Here is a 14,395-nt window from a genome sequence, read left to right as displayed (position 1 = left end):
GAATTGGGAATGGCTCTGCTTGACTTTCACAGTGCACAGTGGTTGCAAGTTTATGCTTGCTCACGATTTCTATTAGCTCATGTTGAGCTATTCATAACCTCAAATCGAAATTTGTTCTTTTGGGTAATCCTCGCAAATTAGGTATACTGCCTATTTCGGTTATTGGTGAATTTTGACTATGGTTGTGTTTGAAATTGAGATTAGCTCTACTTGGTATTGTTATTAGAATGGAGATATGGGAATAAAATATGTTGTGATTCTGGATAAAAAAAGAAAAATCAAAAGTGCCTTAGCTTGATTGAGGTCTTGATCGAAAATGCGGAAGATCTGGGCAAGAGTCTTCTGGGTTTAGGTTTCGGGTTTATCTCTTCTAGGTGAAAACCCTATTCTACCCTTCATTATATGGATAATGGCATACACACTGACGGGGTTATTGACGTCGTTTATAAAAAGTTGGTTGGGTTTATAAGTTCGTATACTGAAGTTCATAATTTGTAACTTCGTGTACAAAAATGCATAGTGGGCCTAACTTCATGTACTGTTTCTAAAATTTTCCCAAAATGAAATAAATATCGTAAAAAATATTAGTAATTGAGATAAAAATATTAGTAATTGTGGAAATACATAAAAGAAATAGTACATAAAAATTCAAAATACAGATTAATTAAAGAACTTTTTTTTTTAATCAGGTAAATAACTCAAATGCTACAACTAGTCTTTCTTGAGTCGAACTCACAACCTCTCACTTACGAATGGGAGACTATGCCACTAGACCAAATGATACTGGGCTTAATTAAGGAACTTTTAACAATTTCTATTTTCTCAATTTAACTAATTCTCAAAATATCCTTTTGTAGTCCTTTGCTTTTTCCTTCTGTCTTAACCGAATTGAACTTCGACCCTATTTGGAATTGCTTCGTTTTTTTTTTTTTTTTTAAATCATCTTTTGTTCATAATTTTAGATTTTAGTGTGTTTGGTAAATAAATAAAAAGTAGTTTTAATTGGAAGTTACAGGACACTGACAGCAGATTTTAGAAGCAGCCCAGAGGTTACTTTTGGAAGCTGCTGTAGATAAAAACACGCACTGTGGTTTTTTTTTGTATTGACAGCACTTTTAAAAATATTATTTACCAAACACGAAATTGTTTTAATTCACAGCTGATTATTCTCACAACATAGCAGTAGCAGTTTTATTTAAAAGTCATAGCAATCCCAAACTAGCCATTCATCTTTAATTTATTGCAATGCATGCACCAAATTTGGTATATTATTTTTCATTTTCTAGCAAGTAGTTATTCAAAGTTATCACTGCTTGAAATGTCTCATTCGAAGAAACATTTGGTATAGCATAATTGTCATCTGAATCTTGATTATCTTCGATAGACAACTTAATCAAATTAGACTATGTTATATAATTCAATTAGGAATAACGTAGAACTCTCTCTAAAATGATATATATATCCATTTATCGATAGATGAATAAATTATTCATTTAACAATAATATAATAACCACTCTAAAGTAATAATTTTTCGTAGTCCCAATATTATTCATTTATAAAGCTTTTACTGTAATTTGAAGATTAAACAAAGAAAAGAGTAAAAACTTTCAAAATGATGATTCTCTATAATTTTTGAGTTTGTTGTGAATATAGAGTTTTTTGTTTTCTCTCTCTTCACTTTCTCTAAAATAGTAAAGGGTTTTTGTCCATTTACCCCATTTTTAGAGATTTTTTTCCCACTTACCCCATTAATTTTTTTACTTCCCACTTACCCAAAACACTCTAAGGAGGTATTCCCTAATACACTATTAAGAAATTTTTTTTTTTAATACCATTTTACCCTCACCCTTTTGTTGCTTAGAGAGAGAGAGAGAAACCATAGGAGACTTCGCCGAAGTCTAGTCACCGGCCGCCGGACTTTAGCATGATTCCTGTCACCGGCCGCCGCCTATCGGATTTTTCTGAAAACGTCTATTGCCCCCAATAGACGTCTATTGCCCTCCAATAGACGTCTATTACCTCCCAATGGAACTTTAGGTTTATTGGCCCCCAATAGAACTTTCAATCTCGGGAATGAGAACTAATCTTTATAAAATTAGATAAATAAAACTTTGATTAAGCAAAAAAACGAGTAGATTACATCAATTCAAATGTCTATTGCTCCCTAATAGACGTATATTTCCTTCCAATAGACGTCTATTGGGGAGCAATAAAATATTATTTTTCCTATTTTATTTCGTTTCGGGCCTTCTGTTGCAAAACTGAAATAGCACCATTTTGATTTGCCCCCCAATACAACTTTTTTTTCCCCTTTCCTTCTAGGATTTCTTCCCACAGTTTACAAAAAAAAAAAAAAAAAGATTTGGGCACGCAAGACCAAAGCACCCTCAGTCGACAAACCTGTCGGCGTCGGACTTGGTGGGCTACTGCTCGATGAGAATATCGCCGGCGACTCTGACGGAGTTTCAGACGAAGGAATGCTCGAGGAAGATGGGGTTTGCGGCAATCTCGGGAGTCTCTGCAACTGGTGGAGTCCCAGATGGGCTTGACTTCAGAGCGGCGATGATCATCAGAGAGGAAGAAGACGACCAAATACGAGACCCCAAACAAACCCCAGTTCGTCGTCTCCGAGTCCACCACCATCAAAATCACCCCAAGATGTTCAAAGCTCGTTCACTTTCTGGTTCTACTTCACAATCATAGTCTCCATCATAATCTGTTCACAATCACAATCACAATCTTCATTTTATATAGCCAGGACAAGCTCGATCTCGGCGGAGACGGAGATCAATCTCGGCGAAGAAGGAGATTACTCTTCTAATCTCAATTGGAATCGCAAGCGTTGGCTTCTAGAGGAGAGAGAGAGAGAGAGATAGCAAATCGTCGGAGGTCAGATCTGGAGGAGGCCGCCGGTGGCCGCGCCGGCAATGATGGAGTTCCACGAGTCGGCGCTTTCTGGAAGAGAGAGAGAAGATTGCAGCTGCAGATGGAAGAGAGAGACAGAGTGGGAATGTTGGTAATTTTTTAATTTTTTTGAGAGCAAAATAGTCATTTACTGTTAGATTGTGGGGTAAGTGGGATAATTATTGCTCATTTTGGTGCTTTTGGTCAATGACCCAATAATAAAAAGTATAGGGAGCCTGTTGTAGTAAAAAAAAAGAAATGCATACTTTTCTCAAAAAAGAGAAAAATGTTCAAGGAAAACCTAATTTGTGTTTAGCCCAAACTCTAGGTTACTTGACTTAGTGGTAATAGGATTTAATTAGAAGGATCTAGAATCCTAATCAATGTAGAATTACTTTCCTTGTATGATTGAGATTCTATGCATTGTAATCCTCTATATAAAGAGGCCCCTATTATCAATGAGAATACACAGCAAATTCCTCTCAAATTTAGTTTCTCTAAAACACGTTATCAGCACGAGCCCTAACCCTGAAATCCTAAATTCGTAGCCTTCAAATCCCAGAAACCACCACCGCCCACCTTGAAGATCTCGACTTCAGGAGTCCAGAACCGGCGGCCCCACCCTAAGAACCAGCCGGAAAACCACCGAACCGGCCACCGGAAGTAGCAAAAGTCCCTCTGCCCGGTTCAAAGCCTTCCTCACCACCTCCTGCAGCCATACTCGACCACCTGCAGCGTTTCCACCCCAGAAACCCGGAACCGGAAATTTCATCACCAGAACAGTCCAAAATTCCACCGAACCTGCCACCGGAATCTTCATGACCTGAACCGGCAGAAAAGAAAAGAAAAAAAAAAAAAAAAAAAGGAGGAAGCCACAGCCCAAGTCCACCTGCTGCAGCCCAAGCCTACTTGCTGCAGCCCAAAAGTTGAGCCCACGTGCAGCAGGCCCCAGCCAAGCCAAGTCGCCAAGCCACCAAACCGCTCTGCCACGTCAGCACATCCGGTCAACGATCAGTCAACGCGGTCAACCCACCGGTCAACTCCCGGTCAACGCCGGTAAACTCTTTCCGGCCACTTTCGGGCGACTTTTCCGGCACTTTCCCGGTGACCTTTTCCGGTAAGCTACAGTAACTTCCGCGCTGCTACAGTGCTTTCCGTCGCTACAGTAACTTTCGACAGCTACAGTACTTTTCGGGCGACATTTTTCAGGCCATTTTTAAGGTAATTTTTTTCTAAAAGTTCCCGTTTTTGAAGTTTTTTTTCTTCTTATTTTCTCGGGGACTTGCAACCTCCCTTCTCCTACCCCCCTTTCTCTTCATAGGGGAGACCAAAAGCCGAACTATGGGGGTTCGTGCTCACTCCAAGCTTAGAGCTTGTAGAGTCCTCCAAACTTAGAGTTTGTTGAGAAGAAAACGATCGACCACATACATCGTCGTTTCAGTCTAATCCAAAACCCCTCTTGGAATCAGATTTTCTTGGAAGCGACTACGCTCAGAAAATCCCTAATTTCTTGGAAGCGACTACGCTCAGAAATTATATAGTTTTCGTGGTAGCCTTCTTCTCTCCGAAACTAACCTTATTTTCTTGTTGTTTTTCAGGATGAGTAACCTGAACAAGTTGAGCTTCGCTCCACTAGAGACAACAGGCGCAGGATACCACAAGTGGGTCCGTGATGTGCGCCAGCATCTTAAGGCTGATGGGATCCTGAGTACGATCTAAGAGCCAAGTCAGGACGTGCTTACTCCTCAACAAGCTGCTGCTTTTGAAGCAAATAGAGCTACGAGAGAGGCTAATGAGGCAAAAGCCATCATTCTCATGACAAGGCACATGAATGACGCGCTCCAAAATGAGTACCTCAATGAGGAAGACCCAAGAAAACTATGGGTGGAACTCGAGCAGCGTTTTGGCAACGTCCGTGATTCCCTGCTTCCAGACTTAGAAGTGAGATGGCATAGCCTCCGCTTCTGTGATTTCAAGTCTGTACTTGACTACAATTCAGAAGCACTTCGTATCACGTCTATGATGGAATTCTATGGGCAGAACATCACTGATACGATGTTGATCGAGAAGACTCTCTCCACCTTCCCCGTCTCTGCATTAATGATAGCCAAAAACTATCGGATTGATGTCAATGCTAGACGCATCACAAGATTTCATGAGCTAATTGGTGCCATGAACGTAGCTGAAAAGCACGACAACATACTTGTGAAGAACTATAACTCTAGACCCGTGGGAACCAAGTCAATTCCGGAGTCTAATTATAGTTGCGCCCCCAAGGGAGGACGCAAGGAGCGAAACCCTAAGAGTAGGGATAATTCTGGACGTTCTGGTCCATATTCTCGCCCTAAAGAGGAAGGAAATAGCCAAGATAGGCGTGCACGGAACCGTGGAGGTAAACGTGTGAAGAGAGAGAGAGGCCAAGCCTCCGGTTATGGTGGTAACGCCACCAAAGGCAATAACCGTCTACAAAACGCCCCCAGAGCGCCTCGATCAAGGGAATCTAACCATAATGATGCTTGTCTCAGATGTGGATTAAGTGGACATTGGGCAAAGAAGTGTACTGCATCCTAGAATGTTGCAAACGCATACAAGATGTATCGTGAAGCAAGGGAGGCACATTACATGGAACAAGAAGATCAAGATGGAGATCTCGATCTAAGGGTGGAAGACTACAAGGATCAAGACCCAGAAACTGGCGATTTTGATTAAGTCTTTTTATTTTCCAAGAGATGTAGGCAATTGCCATATTACTTTTGTAGTAGATGCCAATGATATTAGTCTTTCTTCAAAGTAGGCGTACTCAATGTAAAAGTGATGTCTAGAAAGGTTTTGAGAAAAGTGGTCCTTAAGCGAGCTTTGCTCCACCGACATCTCTCTACTTAACTGGTCACATTTACATTGGAATTACCGAAAGAAGATAGGCAACTACCATTGTTTTGCATTAACTAGTTTATTGGATTAGATTTCCTTTGGTTATGAGAAACGATGATGTAATTCTGTTTGGCTTATTAATAAAAGTTGAGTTCTTTTCATTATGACTCCATTTTGATTCTGAGCATATGACTTTGTGACTACGATGGCTAGAACATCAGTATTAATTCAAGGATATGGAATAGCCCAAGTTCCACTTGCCAAATGGCACCTTGATTACAGTTGTCACAGAAACTCTCTACGCTCTTAGGGTAAATAGTACCCTATGAATAGCCAATGAATTCCATGCGAAAATGCATGTAGAGAACGGAAATGAGTTCCTTTGCATTACCTCTAATGATTGCGAACAAAGACGCATCTTAGAGAAGTTTATGTGTCTCTCTAGTGGACTTTATGTCACTATTTGAGCTATTAAATCCAATAAAGTTATGAGAGAAGATCTCTTGGATTTAGACACATATTGGCTTTGTCACGACATGATAGATCATCCTAGTCATGATATGATGATCCGTCTACAAAAGACTTCACACGGACATTTTTTTTCTTTCGAGCGAAACGAAGCATGAATCAAAAGTTGATTCTTAGACTAAGTATGACCGACACTGCTGCCTAGGGCACCGCCTCCGTCCACCATCAGCCTAGGGCTGGCGTAGTCCCTATCCATGACTCCATGGATGGCGTTCATCATGGTGATGGCGCCCCAGGTGATATTGTAATCACCAACTTGCTTCACATAGCGTTTCAGACGCTCAGGCCTAACCAAAATACTCAATGGTTGCTTCTAAGGCCTCTCGCTCATTTTACTAAGCCAGTTCCTTAGGGAAATTAGGACTGAGACCGTCCTATGCAAAGGATATGATAATACTCATTCTGTTCTTACAAAGAATCCATAGGGATTTTGTGGATTAATTCAACCAACTTGCGGACGCTTAAATATTTTATGATGTTGGTTGCCACGCAAACACGCTTGTCACGTGTTGTGTCATTGTCCACCTATAAATGCTGCATACGCTACACTCCTAGCACATATCATATGACAATGGGCTCACTCCCCAAATCATCCTATTCAGTCAATTGGATTTGACTATGCTAGTGAGTTTACATCGAAGACTTTCGATGGATATTGGAATGGGCTTGATGTTGGACATCACATTCCCATGTACACACCCAATTGGTCTCACGGACACGACTACGATGGTAGTCCGGACATTGGCAATGCGCACCAATCTTCTTACATCCGCTTGGGGTGATGCAATATCGCATGCAACTATGCTAATTCGTCTACGACCTACCGCCACTCAATGTACCTCTGCGTTACAGCTAGTGACTGGGTACACGTATTTTGTACTTACGCACATTTGAGTGAGCCATTTATGTGCCAATTGCGCCGCCACAGTGCTCTATGATGGGTCCTTACAGACGAATGGGCAACTACGTTGGATTTGCGACTCCAACAATCGTCCGCTACTTAATGCCCTTGCAAGGCGATCTCTTTACCGCTAGATTTTCAGGTTGTCAATTTGATGAGACAGTCTTCCCGTCGTTAGGGGGAGATAAGAATACGAATGTTCAACAGGAACGACATGAATTGTCGTAGTCTGTCCCCACTATGTCTCATCTTGATCCCTATTAAAGTGACGAGATCACACAAATATGCTGCAAACATGCCTGCAAGGAAGGACGTCCCTACGAGAGGACGTAGCGCCACCCTACACGGAGGTAGGCATGGCGCCAATGCCAAAGACAGTGGCACTCTGGCGTTACAGGCCATGGCCCCAGCTAGGATGCATGGAGAGGCCCGTGGGTTCGAAGGATACTTTGGCACATTCCAATCCTTTGATCATCAAGACTCAAAATCCATCTCATGAGTATCTTTCGGGTTATGGTTATCGTTGGGGGACGCCTCAATGTCAGAACCTATTCCTGAGAATATAGAGCTCTATGAAACTTACACTAGTGTACATGAGACGTGGGATAGAAACTCCATCAGAATTGATGATGTAGTTGCGTATTTTATTGTGCATGAGTTTTTGAGTCAGATGATATCGAACCACGCTCCGTTGATGAATGAATGCCAACGAAGAGAGTTTTTGGCCTAAATGGAAAGATGCGATCCAGGTTAAGATGGAGTCTCTAACGAAGAGGAAGGTTTTCGAGCTAGAGATGCAAACACCTCCTAATATAAAACCTGTTGACTAATGGGTCTTCGTTAGAAAGCGTAGTGAGAAAAAGATATGGTAATCTCGCCTTATGGCGCAAGGCTTCTCACAAAACGCCTTGGAATTGACTACGATGAGACATATTCTCTCGTAATGGATGTCACTGCACTCCACTACCTTGTCAGTTTGGTAGTTTCCGAATAACTGAACATGCAGCTTACAAATGTGGTCACTACGTATCTCTATAGGGATCTAGATACAGAATATACATGAAGGTTCATGGTGAACTTCATTTACCCAAGTAAAGTGGCTCTAGACCATGGAGCGCGTTTACAAAGAGGTTGAAACGCTCACTAAAGTGACTACTTGATTGGGAAGGGATATGCCCACACGTTTCTATGACAAGTTTCGGATTCTATCGCGGTTCATGTTGGACATGATCTTCATTAGAAGCCCTTAAAGAGTTAAGGGAAACCGTTGAACACTTGAAATCCGAGTTTGAGATGAAGGATTTTGGGAGAACACGATTATGTCTCGGTTTGGAACTTGAGCATCGTGTCGATAGATGCTTAGGCATTTTGACAAGGTCAAGCCTTCAAGCACCCCCATGATCGTCCGTAGTCTTGATCCTGAAAAGGATCCTCTTCGTCAAAAGGATGATGACGAAGATGTGCTAGAGGCAGAAGTGTCTTACTTAGTACAATAGGCGCATTATTGTACTAATCTAAATGCACAAGACCGGACATCTCATATGTTGTGAACTTGTTAGCTAGATATAGCTCTGCGCCAACGCGACGCCATTGGATTGGTGTAAAAGATATCTTTCGATATTTGAGATGTACGATTGATATGGGCTTGTTCTATCCCTACGAAGAGATGATGGATTCGGACCCATCACACACTAGAAACACCACCAACGCTGGCCTGAGTTCTCTATCCCCATTCCAAAACGACATGTGTTTTGGAAGGTTTTGGATATCTCTCTGACCCACACAATGGTCACTCCCAATCCGGTTAAGTGTTCACCATGGGAAAGGACCGTGACATCTTGGAGGTCTACATAATAGACCCTAGTCGCTATACCTTCGAATAATGCAGAGATCATTGCTCTTCACGAATTGGTTCGTGAATGTATATGGATTGGATCCATAATTACGCATGTTCGAACAATTGTGGTTTGAAGTCTACCACAGATGAGCCTACGAGCATTTAGGATAATGCTACTTGTTTTGAACAAATGAGGCAAGGCTACATCAAAAGCGACAACACCCAGCATAATCAGCAACAACAGACACTCCTCGAGATCAAGGTGAACTAGTTTCGATATGAGGACAGTGAGGCAGACTTGTTTACTAAGTCATTGCCCAATTCCACGTTCGAGAAACATGTGGCAAGAATTGGCTTGCGGGAATTATCTGAACTCCCATGATCGTAGTCATCAGGGGGAGGCGCAGACATCAGGGGGAGATGTCTACATGTTCGTCTCGAATCGTGAAGGGTGTGTTGTGCTCTTTTTCCCCTTCGACCGAGGTTATTTTTGTCCCACTGGGTTTTTGTTACTCGGCAAGGTTTTTAATGAGGCAACGAGAGAAGCACCGCGTTTGGGCAACACAAGGAGGAGTGTTCAAGGAAAACCTAATTTGTGTTTAGCCCAAACTCTAGGTTACTTGACCTATTGGTAATATGATTTAATTAGAAGGATCTAGAATCCTAATCAATGTAGAATTACTTTCCTTGTATGATTGAGATTCTATGCATTGTAATCCTCTATATAAAGAGGCCCCAATTATCAATGAGAATACACAGCAAATTCCTCTCAAATTCAGTTTCTCTAAAACAAAAAACAAATTCGCTACCTTACATTCTTTCTCAGTTGCTTCCCGCAGAAAACATAGCCCAGAGATTTTATATGGCATACTCTCATGGCGGAACTCTTTTTGCCAAAATAAAAAAGAGAGGACCAAAAAAAGAATAAATAACGTCTTTGAGAGAGATTTTCTACGGCACACTCCTATGGCAAAACTCCTTTTGTCAAAAGAAAAAAAGAAGAAGAAAAGGGTACTAAAAAGTGCCATTTGTATTTTGTTTTGTCTCACGGAACCAGTAGATGGAGTTTTTTTTTTTTTTTTTAATTTCATTTTTTAATTGGACGAAACAAAATCAAATTACAACTAGTCTTTCCACTTACAAAAGAGAGACTAATGTCATTAGACTATATGGTACTTGGCAGACGGAGTTTTATTACTTGGAAAGTTTCTGTTTTTGAGAAAAAGATGCAGAAAATTCACAAATAAAAGATGTTCCCATATAATTACATCAAGGTACCTCCTACAGGTTATAAATCCCTAGAAAAGGCATTAAAACTGACCCAATCCACAGTTTCCCATCCTTCTCTTCTACTTCACTGATAAACCTCATGCTCCTTCCCTCACAATCTTCCAAAACTTGCAAAACCTCACCTTTCTCGCTCAACTTTATAGCAGTTGCATGAGCCTTTCCTCCTACTAGAAGTGAATGCAGCTGCTTAAAATCTAGGGGAAGCTTGAGGAGCGACTTTCCAGCCCACGTGTTAGATACCAACCACTTTGCGAAAAGTCCCCTCTTTGCATGTAGTGCAACCCAAAACTCGCCTTTCGAGTTCCTTCGGATATTATCTGGGAATCCCGGAAGCTCAGTGAAAATATCTGTATATCCAGCATTTGGACCCTGAAGCCAAAGCCTCAAGATCCTGCAATTAGTGGTTTCAGCAACTAGCACAAAAGAGTGGTCTTTGCTCAATGCAACACCATTGGCAAAAGCAAGACCTCGTAATAAAACCGTGACTTCTTGGCTAGATATATCGTATCTTAGTAATCTGCCAGTCTTGTCTCCATTCAAAATTGACGACATGAATTGCCTGCAAACTCAAGAGAGCATAAAATTGTATACTTGTCAGTTGTCAGTTCTTTTAGCAAAGAATCTCACCATATAGCATAGAAGGAAAATCTTTTTCAGCCAATATTTTGTCCAATAGGAACCTAATGGAGCAGTAAAAATATAAAGTTTAAACACAAGGATTTTAGATTTCTATTGTCTCAAGGCATATGGAGGAATAGAACACCAAAACTAAGAAATATTAAATCTTGCTATCAGTTGAATGTTTAATTTGAATCGTCTTTCACTTGGATGCTGAGACACAAATGGTTCATTCTATAGATACAACATATCTATATTTTGCACAAAAATTTTTCATACTTTGAGATTACAGAGATCATGGAAGCACCAGCTGTCTAGTACAGCTCAATGAATTGCACTGAGATGCACTGTTTCTGTCAAAGTTTAAAAAGTAATGCAGGTTAATCTGTTAAAGGCTACAAACGTTTGGCATGTCCTTCATGTCCAACCATTGGACACCCACCACCATCATCTTGTTGCTAGAATATAAAATGAATTAAGCTGCTGAAATGAAAATTCTCCTTCAAATCAATTTCAAAACCCAAGGTCATAAAATGTTGCTGCTAAAATTACCTTCTGTGGAAGATTGTACTCGAATCAGTGAAGTAAATTACATCCTTTTGCTCATCAATGTCCATATCATTGGTGAAGCGAAGCCGCTGACCTTCAACTTCTTTAACCACTTGAGATGCTAAACCTCCAGCAGGACCTACTACTTGTAAACCAAGGTATGCATCAGCAATATAGAGATCTCCAGTTTGCTTATGGAACCTTAGTCCTAAAGGTCTTCCACAAACGTGCTCCAGTTCTGGTGCAAAAGGCCTAACACATTCCTTCCTTGAAAACAAAAGTTTCAATCATATGAAGACTTCATTGCTAAAAATTAAAAAAATAATAAAATAAAATCAATTAAAACCTAACAAAGTAAAAGTATTCCTATAAAAAAGATACTGTGCGACATTCATTTGGATTAAATTTAACTGAACACAAGTTGGAGAGTAATTATTAATCACTATGAGCAACGCTGAGTAGTACTCCATTTCCTCTGAGCTCCAAATGAGTATGCACGTATCTCCTTACCCTAAATTTCCGGACAGTCCAACATGAAATACTTAGGGAGTAGTTTCTTTGGTCACATTAGATGGGATAAAATCCTTGACCAATGGTGAACCTAATTTTTTTCCCATTCTCCCTCACCACCTGGGCTCACATGATGTACTTTAATAGTAAACCTCATTTTTTGGCATAAGGGAAGAGAAGAAAATTGATGGTAAACCTCTTGGCATAGCATAATCATGCAACAACTTTAGAAATGTAATCCATCTTTGTGCATCACATTTCACAAACTAAAATATACAATATAGTTTCTTCTACTACTTCTAGAGTAAGAAGTAGATGGGATAGATCTGTTCTGATGGAGAAAAACAATTCCTGACATTCTATTATACCGTGTAAATCAGTGTAAGAGTATGTACAGGGTTCAAATGCATATATTTTGGTCTTATGTTTTTTCTGTTGATTGAATGGCTCTGTAAATAGCCATGTAGTTACTAAGACCAGTTTAACAGTTAGTTTTCAAGCCAACTTTTATGATTGGTGTATTGTTGTGCTGTGTCCTTTCTTTCATTGTAATATCTTGATGTTTTTGTTAATATTAGCATACTAATAAGACAGTTCAGTGGTGACCTTATTCCCTCTACCTATAATTTGCATCTTTATCTTAACAGAAGTATGGTTGCCATCAATATACAATTTGAAGCATTTAAACTTTACACATGAAAATTTCTGACAAAGACAGCATATTAAACTTAAGGACTAGGCTCTTTTCTTTTTCAGAAATAAGACTAGTCTATTTGACGGTATCATAATCTAACTCCTAAAATTTATTAGGGAGAGAACATAATTCTGTCAAATTGAATCCAGTACATATGACCAGATTTAAATGTATGTCACTTCCTAATAACTACAACACGACATGCTAGCAATTGTGTTCGGCCAATCTCAGATTCTCAGCTGTTACTTACAACTGAAACTTGAAACTTTATACTTAACCTTTTTGTTAACCAAGGAAACTCTAGGTTAATAGAGTTCCACTCTTTGTCAGCAAATGAGGCATCCTATTCTGCGGTGAACCTATAAATTATATAACAGCGCTTTGATATGCAGTGACTGCTTAATCCTCTAAATTCAGGAACTGTTTCTATGAGGCTGATTTATCCAAATGCAGTGTCTGGTGTGCTTTGCTCTACTTTAATTCACTCTTGTATAGCAATACATCTTTCTAATTATTAGCCTTGGATTAGTACTTAAATGGTTTAGTAGTGTAATTTTCATCTATATTTTAATGAAAGTATGTTACCTATCCAAAGAAGAGAAATTCAAAGAAGAACAATAGTAATAACAATTAAAGCATTGATGAAACTTGCTGACAGAGCATCGTATTCTTTTAGCATTTAAATAGATGTTAATCCTATGGTGAATTTGAAGTTTACTTTAATTGGATCATGAACTATATGAGACTTATATCAGAAGCAGCTGAAGTTGAGCTTGAAGCAGCTATGGTGTAAGTGATTGTTGAAATGGTTAGTTACCTTTGAGATGTGGTGACTGCGAAATCAGTCCAAAGGCGGTCGTTTTTATCCCACTTGAGGATACGACCGTCGGCGACACCGGTGTAAGGCCCATCACCGTTGGGGTCGAAAGCAAGACTCTCCGGTCCGACGGCTCCAGTCACTTGGAGTATTTCGGAGGTGTGGAGAAGGTCGTGGGAACCTGGGATTGGACCCAACTTGAATAACTGGAGACCCAAAACTATGGCCACTGTTGCTGCGCACAACGTTAAATTTGGCTTCATCGCTTTCTTTTCTTCTTCTTCTTCTTCTTCTTCTTCTTCTTCTTTTGCTTCAAGATTGCAAACTTAGAAACACAAAATACGAGCACCCTGTACCTGGGGATGTTCCTACGGAGTCGGGACAAGTCAACTGTTATGAGTCATCAGAGGACATTGTGCTTCTCTTCGGGTAAGTTAGGAGGCCGCCAAACAAAGAACCAAAGGAAGGAATTATTACTTTATGTTTAGTTTTTTTTTTTTTTTTTGTAATTAAATTACAAGAGAATGGAACCATCTAATTTATTATTACATGTCGGTGAGGCATGGCCTGTTAGTTAGCTAGCCTAACCAATACTGTGGAGGTCACGGGTTCAAATCTCACTGACATCAGGGATGGGGTGGGCTTGTCGTTCAGAATATAAAAAAAATCTAATTTATTGTTACATTGTAAATTATGTCGGAGTTCAATTTTCTTTACCATTTGAGGTACCCTAAGATCTTGTTTGGTCCGTTGAATGAAAAACTTGGGAATGGAAACTTTATTATTTCCTTTGTTTGGCACGCTCAAGAAAAGAAACAATTTTCCTGCATAAAGAGAAGATAGATCCCATTGGATGGGGTTTCTGGATCAAAAAA

General features: G+C 40.0%; 1 protein-coding gene across 1 annotated transcript; it reads right to left on the bottom strand.

Annotated features, from left to right (window-relative positions):
- Positions 1 to 10,189: 10,189 nt before the first annotated feature.
- On the bottom strand, positions 10,190 to 13,971 carry LOC112189987 (protein STRICTOSIDINE SYNTHASE-LIKE 10). The gene is made up of 3 exons (XM_024329402.2): positions 13,521 to 13,971; positions 11,503 to 11,766; positions 10,190 to 10,891 (listed from the first exon to the last, which is right to left on the bottom strand). Exons 1-3 carry the CDS (start codon positions 13,781 to 13,783, stop codon positions 10,324 to 10,326), a joined length of 1,095 nt encoding a protein of 364 aa, XP_024185170.1. The 5' UTR covers positions 13,784 to 13,971; the 3' UTR covers positions 10,190 to 10,323.
- Positions 13,972 to 14,395: the final 424 nt, after the last annotated feature.

This window comes from Rosa chinensis, chromosome 2, assembly GCF_002994745.2.
Source record: "Rosa chinensis cultivar Old Blush chromosome 2, RchiOBHm-V2, whole genome shotgun sequence".
Taxonomy (NCBI): domain Eukaryota; kingdom Viridiplantae; phylum Streptophyta; class Magnoliopsida; order Rosales; family Rosaceae; genus Rosa; species Rosa chinensis.
Note: the sequence above shows the minus strand (reverse complement) of the source record. Positions and strands in the feature narration are given on the sequence as shown.

Coding starts and splice junctions, on each gene's coding strand:
- LOC112189987 (XM_024329402.2), bottom strand. CDS start 13,783: ATGAAGCCAAATTTAACGTTGTGCGCAGCAACAGTGGCCATAGTTTTG. Junction 11,767..13,520: donor GCAGTCACCACATCTCAAAG/GTAACTAACCAT, acceptor TTTGTTTTCAAG/GAAGGAATGTGTTAGGCCTT. Junction 10,892..11,502: donor AGTACAATCTTCCACAGAAG/GTAATTTTAGCA, acceptor TTGAGTTTGCAG/GCAATTCATGTCGTCAATTT.